Here is a 19,560-nt window from a genome sequence, read left to right as displayed (position 1 = left end):
GGAAGTTTTTTATGGGGGAACATTGCTTCCGTGCAGCAGGTATAAACATTACCATGGTGATCACCTGTAATTTAGGTGGGTGATGTCTCACTTTAAGGAGGGCAATTCCCTCTTTCACATGAGGCTCACTTTTGTCTGTAAAATAGGTACAGATCCCCTGTCTCCCCCCTCATTTGAAAGGGCAGACTCCACTTGACACTCTAACACAAATATGGAGGAAATAGGGGCTAAGAACCTCCATCAAGTTAAAGTGCACTTTAAGTGCTGCTGTAGACAATCACCATTTTTCCAATGAGGGATCAACTTGCCCCTGTAAGTGGCTTGGTACTAAGATATGGGCTTGGTCCAATAACTTCCTGCATTAGCAGGTAGTTCCCGGGGCCTTGTGACATCACCACTTGCAACTGTGTTGACCTCACTGGGCAAGCAGGAAGGAGATAGCTATGATAAGAAACCCTCAGCATGATGCCAACAGGTCAATGTGCATCCAAGGGGTTAATGGGTTATTGTGATGGAAAACCTACCTTTATGTATATGTATATATATATATATATATATATATATATATATATATATATATATATATATATATATCAAGCTATATAATTTGGCTGCACTTTATAATAAAATTATAATATTAATGTATATGTATGTATGTCAGGGCTTGACACATTTTAAGTTTACTTGTGTTTGAACCAATATCTTTTGCACCCACAATCATATTGTTTGCTGGATGCATTTAGATCAGGCTAACTAAGGTGTATTCTAAATCTAATGGCATATGGTATTCCACAAAACAAATTAGGACTCGACTGAACATGCAATGGGGAGTCTAGAAAACAAGGTATTAGGACAGCCAGTGCTTTATATGTGTTGGCCTAGACAATTTGGAAAATCTAAATTAAAATATATATATAAGCAGTCAAAGCGTTAAAGGGAAGGACAGGTGGATTTTTTTTAAAACCTGGGGAATTTTTTCGTCCATCGTCCATTCCTAAGGAAAATATATTACCACAGACAAAGTATCATTTATTTAGTCATCAGATGTGTATAGTTATATAATAGACATTTATTTTATTTATTTAATATATTTATTTAATTAATATTACCTGTTTCTCTAGGTCTTGACCACTGACACCCGCTTCTATGTGAGCAGTTAAATTCTTCTCATCTATCCAGAGTATTCTGTTCTAGAGAGGTAAACAAATAAAATGTTAAAACAACTATTGCGAGATTATGAACACATAATTATATAGCATATGTGGTAGAAAGTAGACCAATAAATCAGCTGCTTTACATTCAGAGTAGTATTGTATTTAGTTACTGATGGGGTATACGCCACGTTCCTGATCACATAGGGAAACTGCTCGCCCTTTTGCTGGTGTCAGGACACATACTGCAAAGATGAGATTAATTTTGACAGAGAAAGTAGAAAGAGGCTGTTTTTCTAAAATGACTATGGAAAGAAAAAAAGTACTATGGGCTAGATTACAAGCGGAGCTATACACATACACACACACACATATATATATATATATATATATATATATATATATACATATATATATATATATATATATATATATATATACACATATATACATATATATATAACATCATTTATGTAAGAATTTACCTGAGAAATTCCATGAGTCCATGAGCTAGTGACGTATGGGATATACAATCCAATCATTTCTTTCATATTGGCAAGAGTCCATGAGCTAGTGACGTGTGGGATATACAATCCTACCAGGAGGGGAAAAGTTTCCCAAACCTCAAAATGCCTATAAATACACCCCTTCCCACACCCACAATTCAGTTTAACAAATAGCCAAGAAGTGGGGTGATAAGAAAGGAGTAAAAGCATCAACAAAGGAATTTGGAAATAATTGTGCTTTATACAAAAAACTCATAACCACCATAAAAAGGGTGGGCCTCATGGACTCTTGCCAATATGAAAGAAATTAATTTATCAGGTAAATTCTTACATAAATTATGTTTTCTTTCATGTAATTGGCAAGAGTCCATGAGCTATTGACGTATGGGATATCAATACCCAAGATGTGGAACTCCACTCAAGAGTCACTAGAGAGGGAGGGATAAAAATAAATAACATCCGTTTTCCGCTGAAAAAAATAATCCACAACCCAAAATAAAAGTTATTCTCATAATGAAAAGAAAAACTTAAAACATCAGCAGAAGAATCAAACTGAAACAGCTGCCTGAAGAACATTTCTACCAAAGACTGCTTCTGAAGAAGCAAATACATGAAAATGGTAGAATTTAGTAAATGTATGCAAAGAGGACCAAGTTGCTGCTTTGCAAATCTTATCAACTGAAGCTTCATTCTTAAAAGCCCACGAAGTGGAGACTGATCTAGTAGAATGAGATGTAATTCTCTGAGGCGGGCCAAATAAGCTTGATGAATCAAAAGCTTTAACCAAGAAGCCAAGGAAATAGCAGAGGCCTTATGTCATCATCTTATGTTTCATATATATATTTTATTACTCCTATACGCACCGCACTACAATTGGTCCCAGATACATAATTATAAAGCAATAAGAGATGACTTGATAAATGTGTTTACACTGTTTTGCCTATATAATTATTTAACCCAAATATGATCGTGAGTCCAACGGAGGATTCTTGCTCCTAATATGCAGCCTGACTTAGATCCAAATTTGAACGAAGTTATATTGCCGTTCCACTCGATCCCAATAATAGTTATGTTAACTGTATTGTTGCTACTGTCATGTACGATCCCCATGACAACTTCTTCTAGCGTCATACTTGCCCCACTGTGATTGGGCAACCACGCCCCCTCTTAGGACTAATGGCTTACCTGGCATTGTGGCCCTATCAGAGATGCAATATTATATGACGTCATTATACATTCAGCCTATAAAAGTCTGAAGTAGAGCCGGCCGCCCCACCTCTGAAAAAGCTCTATAGGGAAACATGTCAGGGGGAGCAGGGACTTAGCGTCTCTCTCCGGCTGTGTGTGTGTGTTTTTTTAACTGCAGTCCCGGCTTACTGGTTGCTTAAATAGAAAATAATGGCTGCCTATTTAACTTTATAACAATAGTTACGATACTGATGGCTTGCCATTATAATAGTGGTTGATTGTTCTACCTTTGACTATATAACTTAAATCCTGCCAGTCTCACTCTGAGTGGCGGTTTCTAGTGGTAATTGACATTTTAACCCCTTAATGACCACAGCACTTTTCCATTTTCTGTCCGTTTGGGACCAAGGCTATTTTTACATTTTTGCGGTGTTTGTGTTTAGCTGTAATTTTCCTCTTGCTCATTTACTGTACCCACACATATTATATACCGTTTTTCTCGCCATTAAATGGACTTTCTAAAGATACCATTATTTTCATCATATCTTATAATTTACTATAAAAAAAAATATAAAATATGAGGAAAAATGGAAAAAAACACACTTTTTCTAACTTTGACCCCCAAAATCTGTTACACATCTACAACCACCAAAAACACCCATGCTAAATAGTTTCTAAATTTTGTCCTGATTTTAGAAATACCCAATGTTCACATGTTCTTTGCTTTTTTTGCAAGTTATAGGGCAATAAATACAAGTAGCACGTTGCTATTTCCAAACCAATTTTTTTCAAAATTAGCGCCAATTACATTGGAACACTGATATCCCATGGAATCCCTGAATAGCCATTGACATGTATATATTTTTTTTTAGTAGACATCCCAAAGTATTGATGTAGGCCAATTTTGGTATATTTCATACCACCATTTCACTACCAAATGCGATCAAATACAAAAAATCGTTCACTTTTTCACAAACTTTCGGTTTCTCACTGAAATTATTTACAAACAGCTTGTGCAATTATGGCATAAATGGTTGTAAATTCTTCTCTGGGATCCCCTTTGTTCAGAAATAGCAGACATATATGGCTTTGGCATTGCTTTTTGGTAATTAGAAGGCCGCTAAATGCCACTGCGCACCACACGTGTATTATGCCCAGCAGTTAAGGGGTTAATTAGGGAGCTTTTAGGGTTAATTTTAGCTTTAGTGTAGTGTAGTAGACGACCCCAAGTATTGATCTAGGCCCATTTTGGTATATTTCATGCCACCATTTCACCGCCAAATGCGATCAAATAAAAAAAAAAACTTTACATTTTTCACAATTTTAGGTTTCTCACTGAAATCATTTACAAACAGCTTGTGCAATTATGGCACAAATGGTTGTAAATTCTTCTCTGGGATCCCCTTTGTTCAGAAATAGCAGACATATATGACTTTGGCGTTGATTTATGGTAATTAGAAGGCCGCTAAATGCTGCTGTGCCTCACACGTGTATTATGGCTAGCAGTGAAGGGGTTAATTAGGGAGTTTGTAGGGAGCTTGAAGGGTTAATTTTAGCTTTAGTGTAGAGATCAGCCTCCCACCTGACACATCCCACCCCCTGATCCCTCCCAAACAGCTCCCTTCCCTCCCCAACCCCACAATTGTCCCCGCCATCTTAAGTACTGGCAGAAAGTCTGCCAGTACTAAAATAAAAGGGTTTTTAAAACTAATAAAAAATTTTTTTTAGCATATTTACATATGCCACTGCGTAGGATCCCCCCCTTTGCCCCCAACCTCCCTGATCCCCCCAAAACCGCTCTCTAACCCTCCCCTCTGCCTTAATTGGGGCCATCTTGGGTACTGGCAGCTGTCTGCCAGTACCCAGTTTGCAAAAAAATATGGGTTTTTTTTTTTATTTTTTTCCCGGTTTTTCTGAAGTGTAGCTTTCCCCTCCCCACAGACCAACCCCCACCACCTAACTGATTGTTTTTCTCTTTGATTTGTTTATTTTATTTTACTATTTGTTTTCATTTTCCAACAAAATGTTTTTTGTGTGTAGCGGTTCCCACCCGCTCCCTCCCCATGCACGCGCCCGCCCCCACCCTCCCGTGCGCGCGTCAGTGCGCGCCCCCTAGCATCCCCGCCCACGATCCCGCCCCCCTCCACATCACGAGGGCCATCGATGGCCGCCACCCGCCTCCCGATCCGGCTCCCACCCACCAACGCTGTAAGCCACCGATCTCCGGTGCAGAGAGGGCCACAGAGTGGCTCTCTCTGCACCGGATGGCTTAAAAAGGTTATTGCAGGATGTCTCCATATCGAGGCATCACTGCAATAACCGGAAAGCAGCTGGAAGCGAGCAGGATCGCTTCCAGCTGCTTTCCACACCGAGGACGTGCAGGGTACGTCCTCAGGCGTTAGCTGCCTTTTTTTTTTTGAGGACGTACCCTGCACGTCCTCGGTCGTTAAGGGGTTAATGTTACGGTATTTGTCCGGATTCCGGACACCACTACAATTAGTGGTTTACCTATAAACTTATAACAAAGTTGTGCCAAATACCGAGTATCATTCACAAAACCTGTTTTTTAAAAATGGATCATGCATATCCTATATAATAATGAGATATATATAGTTGTGACTCCCCAGTCACATTTATGGTGTAGAACAGCGTACTACTACTGAATGTGGGGTTTCTAATTAATTTGGAAACCGGATGTTATTCAAGTTACTAAAGTGAATCACACTGACTATCCTCACATATGAATTTATCCATTTTTTCTTAAAACCTATAACAGTACCACTACGGTATTGCAGTGGAATACATATCCTCACGACACCTAGATATTAGTTGTTTAATAATATATCTGAATGCCGTATATCTATTACCTTATTTCATAACCTTATGGATGATCATTATCCTAGGGTGACATTAGTGATATAATTCCCTGCCTATGTGGTCCTGCAACACGCAGTATTCATCTGTCTTCCTATTTAATATCAGGGGTGTGTGAAGCATACTGACCATAGATTTATAAACCACCGGCATTGATATATCATTCCCTGACAGGGGGACCTATTAATTTAAATAATAACGTACCTGAACGTGGACCTGTCATTTTGACATTGCTCTAGGTGGGGATACAATATCCTGGCTAGCACATACTAATCGTTGCACTAACCACTTAAAAACGAATTTGTCAATACTGATTTGATCCCAGGTGGGACTTTTTCCACCACAGTACTTACATTTATTTCAGAATTAAGACAATTCACCACAGAGTGACAGGAAGTCATTTATTCATATATGTCAGATCTATTCTGACAAATAGGTAGTTCTTTCCACGGACTTTATTATTATAATTTTCCAGATCAGCCGCCACTGTGTTTTTAACATTTAGGGATGTGTGTTTCCCTTTTTTATGTGTATTTTATTAATAAAAGTTAAGTTTTAGACGACTTGAACCAGACTTACATACCTACATATTCACGTTCTGCCATTTATTATTGCTATTACTTATGTGATTATTTGAGAATACAGGCTGTTGAGTGCTACATATGTACACTCTCTCAGTCTTGTACTGAATCCCCTCTGCATAGTATTTCTGTGTAGTGTACAGAACCCGCCCAGTAATTTACCAATAATTAGCCTTATATAAGGTTTTACTTTATACGAAATTACTAAGGGCAACAGCCTATGAAGGGCCATCGTTATTTCTATCCTAGTTCGTAAGAATTGAAATGAAGCCCGCAAAACCGCCTTATCCTGATGAAAAAACAGAAAAGGAGATTCACAAGAAAGAGCAGATAATTCTGAAACTCTTCTAGCAGAAGAGATGGCCAAAAGAAACAACACTTTCCAAGAAAGTAGTTTAATATCCAAAGAATGCATAGGCTCAAACGGAGCAGCCTGTAAAGCCTTCAAAACCAAATTAAGACTCCAAGGAGGACAGATTAATTTAATGACAGACTTGATACGGACCAAAGCCTGTACAAAACAGTGAATATCAGGAAGTGTAGCAATCTTTCTGTGAAATAAAATAGAAAGAGCAGAGATTTGTCCCTTCAAGGAACTTGCAGACAAACCCTTATCCAAACCATCCTGAAGAAACTGTAAAATTCTAGGAATTCTAAAAGAATGCCAAGAGAATTTATGAGAAGAACACCATGAAATATAAGTCTTCCAAACTCGATAATAAATCTTCCTAGAAACAGATTTACGAGCCTGTAACATAGTATGAATCACTGAGTCAGAGAAACCTCTATGACTAAACACTAGGCGTTCAATTTCCATACCTTCAAATTTAATGATTTGAGATCCTGATGGAAAAACGGACATTGAGACATAAGGTCTGGCCTTAATGGAAGTGGCCAAGGTTGGCAACTGGACATCCGAACAAGATCTGCATACCAAAACCTGAGGATCCCTGGACCTGGACAGGTACCTGGGAGGTTTCTTGTTTAGATGGGAAGCCATCAGATCTATTTCTGGAAGACCCCACATCTGAACAATCTGAGAAAAAACATCTGGATGGAGGGACCACTCCCCCGGATGTAAAGTTTGACGGCTGAGATAATCCGCTTCCCAATTGTCTATACCTGGGATATGAACCGCAGAAATTAGACAGGAGTTGTATTCCACCCAAGCAAGTATCCGATATACTTCTTTCATAGCTTGGGGACTGTGAGTCCCACCCTGATGATTTACATATGCCACAGTTGTGATATTGTCTGTCTGAAAACAAATGAACGGTTCTCTCTTCAACATAGGCCAAACCTGAAGAGCCCTGAAAATCGCACAGAGTTCCAAAATATTGATTGGTAATCTCGCCTCTTCAGATTTCCAAACCCCTTGTGCTGTCAGAGATCCCCAGACAGCTCCCCAACCTGAAAGACTTTCATCTGTTGTGATTACAGTCCAGATTGGACGAACAAAAGAGGCTCCTAGAACTATACGATGGTGATCTAACCACCAAGTCAGAGATAGTCGAACATTGGGATTTAAGGATATTAACTGCGATATATTTGTATAATCCCTGCACCACTGGTTCAGCATACAAAGCTGGAGAGGTCTCATGTGAAAACGAGCAAAGGGGATCGCGTACGATGCTGCAGTCATAAGACCTAAAACTTCCATACACATAGCTACTGAAGGGAATGATTGAGACTGAAGGTTCCGACAAGCTGAACCCAATTTTAACCGTCTCTTGTCTGTAAGAGTCATTGACACTGAATCTATCTGGAAACATAAAAAGGTGATCCTTGTCTGAGGAATCAAAGAACTTTTTGGTAAATTGATCCTCCAACCATGTCTTCGAAGAAACATCACTAGTTGATTTGTGTGAGATTCTGCAGAATGTAAAGACTGAGCTAGTACCAAGATATCGTCCAAATAAGGAAATACCGCAATACCCCGTTCTCTGATTACAGAGAGTAGGGCACCGAGAAACTTTGAAAAGATTTTTGGAGCTGTCGCTAGGCCAAAAGGAAGAGCGACAAATTGGTAATGCTTGTCTAGAAAAGAGAATCTCAGAAACTGATAATGATCTGGATGAATCGGAATATGAAGATATGCATCCTGTAAATCTATTGTGGACATATAATGCCCTTGTTGAACAAAAGGCAGAATAGTCCTTATAGTCACCATTTTGAAAGTTGGCACTCTTACATAACGATTCAAAAATTTCAGATCCAGAACTGGCCTAAATGAATTTTCTTCTTTCGGACAATGAATAGATTTGAATGGCAGACAAAGCCTTCTGAATTGAATCAGCAATAAAATCTTTTAAATTCACAGGTATATCTTGTACATTAGATGTTGAAGGAACAACAGGCAATGTAATATTACTGATGGACACATTCTCTGCATGTAAAAGCTTATCATGACAACTATTACAAACCACAGCTGGAGATATAATCTCCACAAGTTTACAACAAATAGACTTAGCTTTGGTAGAACTGTTATCAGGCAGCAGGGTTCCAACAGTGGGTTTTTGAGACAGGATCAGATTGAGACATCTTGCAAATGTAAGAGAAAAAAAACATATAAAGCAAAATCATCAATTTCCTTATATGGCAGTTTCAGGAATGGGAAAAAAATGCAAACAGCATAGCCCTCTGATAGAGAAAAAGGCAAGAGGCATATAGGAATGGGGTTTTAAAATAATGAAAATATTTGGCACCAAGTAGGACGCACAACGCAAACAGAAAATTTGTTGGCGCCAACACCCGGAAATGACACACATGCGTCATTAAAGACGCAACCTTTGTGAAAGGAACTCAGCGTCGACTAAGACGCTGGAAATGATGAATTTTGTGTCATCAAACGTAACTTTGCATCAAAAAATCTTGCGCCAAGAATGACGCAATATACTTTGGCATTTTGCGCCCTCGCGAGCCTAATCTTGGAAAGTTGTTTACAATTACATGCCCTATTTGAATCATGAAAGTTTTTTGGGGATTTGACTGTCCATTTAAGTCTAAAAATGGACTGAAAATCCCTTTTCTTCTTTGGAATAAAGACCTTGGTTCAGTTCTGAACTGAACATACATGATAATGGATGTTCAGGGACATCCATTATCATGTACTCCAGGTCCTGGACACCTTAGATAAAGGCAGCCACCTTAAAAGGAATTATCTTAAAACAAGTAGTGATAGCTGGATTTAAACTCTCAACCTTCAGCTTTCATGCCAACTTAGCTAACCCCTGCATAATGAGACTTTTCCCCAAAGAGGGTTCAGGTTTCCTGGCCAATTAGGAGGTCTCAACATCTAAGAGAAGGAATACTCCGGGTCTCCTGGAGGACAAAGGAATAAATCCGGATATCCAGACAACTTCTTACTGATAAAATTCTGAAATACATAAACTTATGTATAAAATTATACTAAGTTTATAAATCTGTACATAAAATAAGTATCAACATATACTATTCACCTGAAGATACTATGCAAAACGCACATAATTTAGTATGCAATTTAGCCCGATTGTTAGACATACATTATATATAGATAATTAGGTATACCATAGATACTGGAAAAGATATGCTTAGAGAAGCAGAGACATTAACATTTACAAAGTGAATACACTAGTACATTGCAAATAAAAATATTAATGGTTAACATTCAGTATCTACATAATAGTACCTATGTGTATAGACGTAAACTACACATATAATTAAAGGTATAAAAGATACCAAAAGGTATTTTTCGCTAGAGGATCTTCACTGTTATACTGAGAACAGGAGAAGTCCTGTATGACTGCATTTGGAATTAATCATGCAGAGAAAGATGTATGAAGGTATTATGTGCACTGCTATACAAGCAAAAAACATATTAGGAGTATGTAGATTTGCATATAAGAACACATGTATCTGTACATACATATAAACAATTTCCCACCTAGGAGCAGCCTCTTTTAGCCCAAATGAATATCAGTCTGATCCCCGCCTAGTAAGATAGCTGGATGCTTCAAAATGTGTAGCAACAGATTGGTGAAGGGCCTTTCCTGTTCTAGCATGGCTGTGCCCCAAGAAAGGTCCAAGAAGACATGGTTTGACAGATTTAGTGTGGAGAAACTCAATTGGCCTGCACAGAGCCATGACCTCAACCCCACTGAACACCTTTAGGATGAATTGCAAAGCGAACTGTGAATTAGGTGTTTTTGTCCAACATAAGTGCCTAACCTTAGAAAATGCTGTTTTTGCTAAATGGGCAAAAATTCCCACAGACACTCTAAAATCTAGAAGAAAGCCTTCCGCAGAAAAGTGCCACCTGTTATAGGCGCAAAAGTGTGTGTGTATGTAGAGGGACAATGCCATTAAGCATTTAACAATCTTTTTAATGGAACTTGGACTGCTAAATGGCAATACAGTGGGAAACTATATATCACGGTTTTGTAAAACAACAAACTACAATCTGCACTGTAATAATAAAATTTGAGTATTTAATTCACAGCATGGGCAGCTAAAAAAAGGCAGGATGCATACCACACCATTAGGCAGTACTCTGGCTCAATCTAAAAGCTTTAAAACTAAAAAAAATAAGCTTTAAAACAAAAAGAAAAAACATACAACATAAGGTATACTTGAAGCAGAACCATAAAACTGCAGTACAGAGTACGAGATTGCATCAGACAACACAGGACAGAGTCCAGAGATCAAACACTCCGGATTTCCCAAACACATTGCCTGCATATGAAAGGTACATAATATGATTGTGGTAAACAAGGAAAATTGGACTCTTAAGACTATATCCAAGGTACATTGTTAAACTATGGTTTACTTTAATGGTATACTATATAACCATTTTACACAGATAGCTCATGTACTTCCTAAAATCTTGGGAGAAACAGTGGTTTAGTATCCATACTTCTATTATAAATGTTGTTTTAAAAAATAAATTTTGAGGTGAAATACACCAAACTAAATAATGTATTTAAAATGCTGGAATCTATGTTGGAACTCAAGAGGTCAAAATACTTTGCCAGTTTCTTACTACTCACCATCTGTGAAGTATCCAGTGATACAATTGTTCTAGTCTCATCTTCAGGACATTCTAGAGCGTTAGATACACTTGTGCCACCTAGCAAGCAAACATATTAACATACATGAAGATTTTATATCAGTTTAATAATTGGAGAAACACATATTATACATAAAAGTTTTATTTTCTGAAGTCAGTATTCTCAACAATCAAAAGAGGTCTACTGGAGATAACTCTTCACTGATAGTAAGGAATAAAGCTCTCACAAAAAGATTTATTTTTCCACAGAGGACTATACCATAGTTTACACTGCCCTAAACGTCTTGTCATTGTATGCGTCTATGTCTATTTATAACTGAATAGCAGACTGTGAGCTAGACTACCAGTGGAGTGCAAATTAGCTCCTGTGTTAACTTTGCTAGGAGGAGGCTTTCTGCGAGCATCATGTTGCGCTCGTATTACAAGTTGAAAGTTAAAGGTTCTTACGGGATCATAAACCCAGCACGTGCAAACTGTCAAGGAACCAAGACACCAAACGGAAATAGAAAGTGCAGGCTAGAAAATGGGACAGTCTACTCCAGAATCTTTGTTTAAAAAAAAAAAAAAAAAAAAGATAATCCCTTTATTACCCATTCCCCAGTTATGCACAACTAACACAGTTATATTAATATATATGTTTTACCTCTGTGATTACCTTGTATCTAGGTCTATGCAGACTGCCCATATATTTCAGTTCTTTTGACATACTTGCATTTAAGCCAATAAAGTTCCCTCTCAAAAGTAACTCCATGGGCGAGAGCACAAGGTTAATTATATGTCCCACATAAACCAACACCCTATAGCTGTGTAAAAACTGTCAAATGCATTCAAATAAGAGTCAGCCTTCAAGGGCATAGAAACTACCATATGAGCTTACCAAGGTTTAGCTTTCAACTAAGAATACCAAGAGAACAAAGCAAATTTGATGATAAAAGTAAATTGGAAAGTCGTTTAAAATTACATGCCCTATCTGGATCATGAAAGTTTAATTTTGACTAAACTGTCCCTTTAAAATAACAATAAAACAGCTATAGGGATTTCAAGGACAAAGTCAGTACTAAGCCAAGGGACAGATGCCAAAGCTGGTAGTCAGCCGAGCCAGGTCAGGGAACACAGAGAGCAGGAACTACAAGAACAATAGCCAGAGCTAGGAACCAGGAAAACAGTCAGTCAAAGCCATACTCACAAGAGCAGAGACAAAGTGGACTGGGTGAGGGTTATATAGTAAACTGGTGTTACATCATTACTGAGAGACAGGAAGTTGCCAGAAGTTGCTATTAGTTGCAGAGTGATAATGTTAATAAGTTTGTCCATAAGAAGGTGTGTGGGAGGAACACAGAGTGTCAGAAACACTGCAAAAGAAACCAGGAATAGGTGTGCACTCCAGGTGAAACAAGGAAGGGTAAGTAACCCTGGCAGTTGACCTCCCTCAACGACCCCTCACAATGGGGGGACAAAAGGCTTATGGGGAAAACGGGCATGGAAAGCACGGAGAAGGACAGGAGCATGAACATCAGAAGAGGAAACCCAAGAGCATTCCTCCAGGCTGTAACGCTTCCAGTGGACCAGGTACTGAACTTGACCCCTGAACAGACAGAAGTCGAGGATGCAGTGTATTTCGTACTCCTCATGATTTCCAACTGGAATGGGACGAGGACGAAGGGAAGCCGTAGTGTAACAATTTCATAATAGCGGCTTAAGGAGTGATACATTGAATATGTCGGAGATACGCACGCTAGAAGGAAGGTTGAGGGCATACGCAACTGGGTAAACCTTAAGTAGAATATGGAGAGACACAATGTAACGAGGTGACAGTTTCGGAGTAGCTACTATGAGGTTGAGGTTATGGGACAACAACCACAAACTCTCCCCAACCTGGTAGGAAAGAGCAGGTAGACACCTTTAATCCGCCTAGAACTTTTTGGCACTGCATAGAGGCACAGAGGGAATTCTGAATCTGCACCCATGAAGAGCGGAGCACCCAAAGATGATACTTAAACCAGAATGTTCTGGGAAGTAAACAAATCGGGTAACACAGATGGTTGAAACCCGTAGTTAGCCATGAACTGGGATATTTGGGAGGATTAATTGATAGCACTGTTCCTAGCAAACTCGGCTCAAGGTAGCAGATCAGCCCAATTATTGTGGTGGTCCAAGACATAGCATCAGAGAAACTGCTCCAGGGCTTGGTTGGACCACTCAGTGGCACAATTAGACTGTGGATGGTAGGCCGAGGAGAAAGAGTCGAATTCCTAACTGAGTGCAAAAGGCCCGCCAGAACCTAGATACAAACTGACTGCCCCTATCCGAAACTCTTCTTAGATATACCATGTAAATGGAAAACTTCCCTAGCAAACACTGAGGCGAGCTCCTGAGCCGTGGGCAGCTTTTTTAATGGCATGCAATTGGTAAAACAATTGACAACCATGAGGATAAGGGTAAAACCACGAGACACAGGAAGCTTGATGGTAAAACCACGAGACACAGGAACGTAAACAATAAATTCTATGGCTAGTAGGCCCACAGGATGGTGCCGAGGAGACTTTGGGCACAGATGGAACAGGCAGCCACGTAAGCAGCAACATCAGAACTGAAAGCCGGCCAACTGAATTGGCGAGAAATAGCCCAAGTCATCAGATTTTTACCAGGATGACCGGCAGTTTTGGAGTTAGGGCAGGTTCGCAATAGTTTGATGCACAATCTCTGAGCTACAAAACATTTATCAAATGGTTTCTCTGGAGGAGCCACAGGTTGAGCGGCTGGAATCTGCTTTCCCAAGAGAAAAGTTAAATTGGTGCAGATAGTTGCCAGCATATGAACCAGAGTATTAACTTTGCTAGACAACTTGTGAGACAAGACATCAGCCATTAAATTTTTATAGCCGGGCATGAACAAGACTACATAATTGTATCGTGAAAGAAACAGGGCCCATCCTGCTAAGCATGGCGAACACCTCTTAGCCTCAGATAGGTTAAGTTCTTATGATCTGTTAAAATAAGAACTGTAATGGTAGAACCTTCAAGCAGATGTCAACTCTTTGTAGCGCTAGGATAATGACCAATAATTCTATATTTCCGATCTCATAATTGCACTCTGCTGGAGATATTTTCTTGGAACAGAACCTGCAAGGGTGTAGGGATACTTCTGGCATAGGACGTTGAGACAGAAAAGAGCCTACTTCTGTCTCAGACGCATAGACCTCAAGGATAAAAAGGTAAAGTTGGGTTAGGGTGAGACAGTATTTGAGGGGTAGCAAAAGCAGACTTAAGGGCTTTGAAAGCCTTAATGGCACCAGAAAACCAATGATACAGATCACAGTTGTCAAGGTATTTGAAATGTTATTAAATAATATATAGAGGTATATTTGTCCTTATTTAATAGATCTGTGGATATGAACATGGTCTGTAGACAAAGGTTTGTTCCTAAGAGATCTCCCACATTCATTATGTAAAATTATGCTGAACACACAGGGGGAGACAATGGAACATTTGGCCTGCCAAATTTCAGAACAGTCACTTAGAGGAATGTTGGGGGAAGTAATTTTGAAAGGAAATGGAAACTAACACAGTTTCAGGATACAGCAAATATATGGATTTCCTCCAAGAGAAATGCCGATCCGTCTGAAGAAATGTGAGAACTGCAAACATTTTTCAAGGGGAACTGATAATTAGCACAAATTTGTTTTGAATGACTCAGGCTATGTGGCTGATAATACCAGATGTGGTGATTAAAATAACACAGAGAAAACAAAGACAGATGCTGAGGTATGACTCTGGAAGTTCACGTAAGCAGACAGCAAATAAACATTTTTTTTTCTCTCTCTGTTTAAATACATGCCCCAGAATGTATTAAATATAGAAATTTGGGAAATTGTCTAATTCTATATTATTATTACATGGGTATTTGCTAAGCTTGGGAGGTAACTGTTTTAATCAGTCAAAAATGTGTAATAAATTCTGTTTTGTTTATATTTTTCAGACAGATAATCTCAAATCTACATAGAAGTGAATGTGCATGTATGTGTGTATATATATATATATATATATATATGTGTGTATATATATATATATGTGTATATATATTTATATGTTTTGAAAACATAAAAGATCTTACTTAGCCTCTGTGTGTTTAAAAACATGAATAGATGTTTATGGACCTGAAGAGAAGTGATTATTAACATTTTTTTTCTTATTTCAGATCTACATAGACAGGATTCACTTGGAATACAGTACAATACTGAATTAAAAATAAGCTATTATTCACATATAAATGCCAGGATACCGATAAAATTGTAATGCATTTTAAGCTACTAATTAGCAGTATTAAATTGCCTTGATATAATAAAATGTTAATAATATAACATATTTGGTATCAGAATAATAAAAAAAAAATAACCTAATATTAACCATCTGTAATTGGGGTTATATATGATTAATGCAGAGAGTGTAATCTGATTAAATAACCATTTTATGAAAAAAAAAAAAATTAACTTGCTTAAAAATGTCAGAAATGCTGTATTGTATTGCTATGTTGTACTGTATGCTGCCACCTGGTGTTATGTTGCGAGAACTACAGCCAGAAGGTTCTTTCTGGCTGTTAAAAATGAAATTTCCAAGGGCCAATCCGATTTAGACTTCCCAGATAACCAATGGGAAGGTCAGCTCCCGTAGTGCCACCCACATGATGTCATCAATGATTATATAATGGGAGTGTTGAATGCACAAGAGAGAGTTGTCTGTAACTTGTTGAAAATTAGTGATCTGATTTTGGCTGCGATATACCTGAAAAAAAAAAAAAAGTTCACTTCAGCAAGGAGCTTAAAACTTATCCTTGATTTGTGCAAAAACCTTCTTTCAAATGAGATGACCTAAAGACCGCTACGAATTGGTTCAAAATTGGTGAAGTATATTGTATTTTAAATTGGTAGTTATAAGCCTAGGTTTTGTTCAAATCTGTGTCTGAATTGGCTAAGTAACTCATCTATACAAGTTCTGATATTGTCGGTTAATTTTGTATTAGGATAAATTGCAGTTAAATAGCAGAATATATATTTTATCCTATTGTTTTATAAACACTGTTTAGAATTGTATTGCTTGGATGTTAAAGGTTTTTAGTCCCATTGTGTTAAATAAATAAGGCTGAATTGTGAAGGTATATTGTTCTGGGTTTTGTAAGAAGAATAGCATATCTTAAGAGTTGGTTCTAACGCATATAAACTTTTATTTAGTTTCCTTTTACTGCAAATATAGTTCAATATGTTTATGGATATTAACTAAATAAAAGAATTCAGATATTTATATTAATTGTATGGTCTAGTAGGTGCATGGTTGATAAGGGTTTCTATTTCTTTGTATTGTGTTTATAACCCTGCCATAAACTTATATATATTATTTGGATAGCACTACTAAGATTTTCATAAATATACTGATATAATAATTGGAGGCACTTTTTCTGAGATTTATTAATATTCCATCATAATTGATATAATATATTTGTAAGTAAATAGAAATTATTATAAAAGAGAAGAAAAAAAAAAAAAAAAAATAATCATATTTCGATATTAATATTTTGAAGATATAAATTTTTTTTTGAAAAGTTGAAATATTAATTTTCATATTTCGAGATTGTATTAATATCTTGAAATATTATTAAAGATTAATTTTGAAAAATTAATAAAAATATTAATTTTTCATATTTCAAAATTAATCAAAAATATTGATTTTTCATATTTTCAAAGTTAATCAAAAATATTAATTTTTCATATTTCGGAATATTAATTTTTCATATTTCAAAATTAATAATATTTTTTTTTTGAAATATAAAATTTTTCCTTCTCTCTTTTTATTGGTAAAAATTGTATTAGCATTTTAGTTAAATAAATACTAAACCAATACAATAATGTCTGTAGCCAGAAGTGACTCATTTAATTCTATACATAGCAATGAAATTGGTCCCATAACCATACCTATTACTAAAGGTCAGGTCCTTAAGAAAGATATCTTAAGTTACCTTAAAGGGAAGTTTAATATTGCGGGTGAATTAAATGATTTTATGGATATGCTTGAAACTAGGGCTAAAAATATTACCGTTAATAATAATATGTGGAATGAAGAGAATGAATTCTTCCAGGAATTATTAATGATTAATCAATGCGAAGCTCCCAAAAAGCGAGATGAACTAATACTAAAATCCTGGCCCCTTTTAATATGCATAATTGACGAAATGTCGTTTTGTGTCACAGACAAACGATTGCAAATACAGGAGCTAGAAAATAGTATTCGTTCCTCGCGCAGACGCGAAGAGGGTTTAAAAATAGCCAAAAATAAAATGGATGAATTCGCCCAAAACCTAGCCACCTTAGATAAGCACAATATGGACTTAATCGCGCAGATACAAGATTTAAATGAACAGCTTGCGCAAAGCCAGAGAGAATTAAGCGATTTAAAAAGGTCACATCGCCATAATGAAAACCCCTATATTAGCAATGAGAATAATACAGATAATGCTAACTCCTTTAGCGAACGCGTCAGGGACGAGGTACGAAAATATATAGAACAACATAGACAAATGACCCCTAACGGGTCAGAAGTAGATTTCCCAAATAGACAATCCCCTCAGGATATAAATCCAGAGGACAGCTGTAGCGCAGCTGATGCGGGGGAGGGAAACTCTAACAGAGAATCCCAAAATAAGTCTGATAAAGTCTATGATTCCCATAAAATAATCACCTTCGTACAACGCGCAGTACCTATATTCTCCAATAAGGGAACAACATCTGTAATTGATCATTTACAGGCTTTTGAAAATGCGTTAGCTATAATGAATGTTACAAGTGAGAAATTGAAAATTGAATTTCTGCCTTGGGTATTTGACAGTAGGCATCACAAATTCTTTGTTTCACTAAAGGATATGAATATTCATTCCTGGAATGGGGTAAAACAACAATGCAGAAAAGAATTCGGGCAATATCGCACTAAAACTGCCGCGAAAATAGCGGTATATGGTTTAAAGTGTCGTGCGAATCAGAGTCCAGTCGAATTCCTTTCTGTATTGAAAAATGCGTACAGTATGGCTGAAGATAATCCCAGATTTGATGGCTCAGAATTTGTAAATTTATTTTTTGAAGCATTGCCTACACCCATCAAAATCAACTTAGCTAGAGATTTTGATGAGGACTGCTCATTGGAATGGCTGATCAAAGAGAGTACGAAGTTATACTCTATTCAGCAGTCCAGTGAGCAGGGGGTTAAAAAGGAGTCAAAACCCAAAATTGTGGCAGAAACTAGGGTGTCACCTAGCCCCCTCAATTTGGAGTCTAACAAGAGGACTTATGCAGAGGTGGCCAGTCAAAACAGGCCATCTCCACAGAGGTTTAATTCTGCCCCTCCCCCTACACAGGTTGAGGCGCAGGGAGACTATAACCAAAGTGGGGGACATAATCAGGTGAATAATTACTCACAAAGAGAATACTCACCAAATAATTGGTATCCGCGCAAGGGTAGATACAATAGACGGCGAAGATATTCTCAGGGTAACCAGACACCCCAGGTATATAATGCTTCCCAAAATATTAATACTGAACAAGCTGAACCCCAGGGGCAACCACGCCAGAATAGAAATAGTGGCCCTGATTCTGAGGGAACCCAATGGTCCAGGAATCAGTACAATGGGGCACCAAGAGATAGGCCCAGGGGTAGAGGTAACTTGTACAATCAGGTAGATATGCTGTTTACCCAATTAAATCGGTTGAGCGAACAAATCGCTAATATGAGTCAAAAATCTACGGCTCAGCAACCGAACAATACTTTTTTAGGGGTACAGCCAGTGGTCAGCAGTGGACCACAGGCACAGTCATAAATACTGCAGTATCACCTGAAGGGGAGGGGAGAGATATACAAAATGTAGTAATAAATATCAATGATACTAATCATGTTATCTCCCCACAGACCGGAAACGGACAAATTAGCTGTGACAATGAGCGACATCAGCCGGAAAAAGTTAACAAATCTCTTCCTTTGCAGCTCTCTCTTAACCTTGTTTCCACAGATGCAGTACAAAAGAATCCAGCCGACCCTGTCATAGAGGAAACAGGTAGGTATGAAGCTTCTTCTGCATCGGAAAGCATGGCAAACTCAGGTAATACGTGGCGAAGCCCACAAATGTATGAGAATGCAAATTTTATGTGTGAAATGATAGAAACTGCAGGAAGATATTAT

At 37.7% G+C, this 19,560-nt stretch overlaps 1 protein-coding gene across 2 annotated transcripts in view; it reads right to left on the bottom strand.

The window, feature by feature from the left end:
- AGPS (alkylglycerone phosphate synthase) overlaps window positions 1-19,560 on the bottom strand; it is a 705,364-nt gene that overhangs the window by 470,018 nt on the left and 215,786 nt on the right. For both annotated transcript variants that reach the window (XM_053698493.1, XM_053698494.1), the window contains exons 7-8: window positions 11,325-11,404; window positions 1,110-1,190 (exon numbers count right to left, since the gene is read on the bottom strand). In XM_053698493.1, the coding sequence (XP_053554468.1) occupies window positions 1,110-1,190; window positions 11,325-11,404 (161 nt within the window). The remainder of the gene's footprint in view (window positions 1-1,109; window positions 1,191-11,324; window positions 11,405-19,560) is intronic.

This window comes from Bombina bombina, chromosome 1, assembly GCF_027579735.1.
Source record: "Bombina bombina isolate aBomBom1 chromosome 1, aBomBom1.pri, whole genome shotgun sequence".
NCBI lineage: Eukaryota > Metazoa > Chordata > Amphibia > Anura > Bombinatoridae > Bombina > Bombina bombina.
Note: the sequence above shows the minus strand (reverse complement) of the source record. Positions and strands in the feature narration are given on the sequence as shown.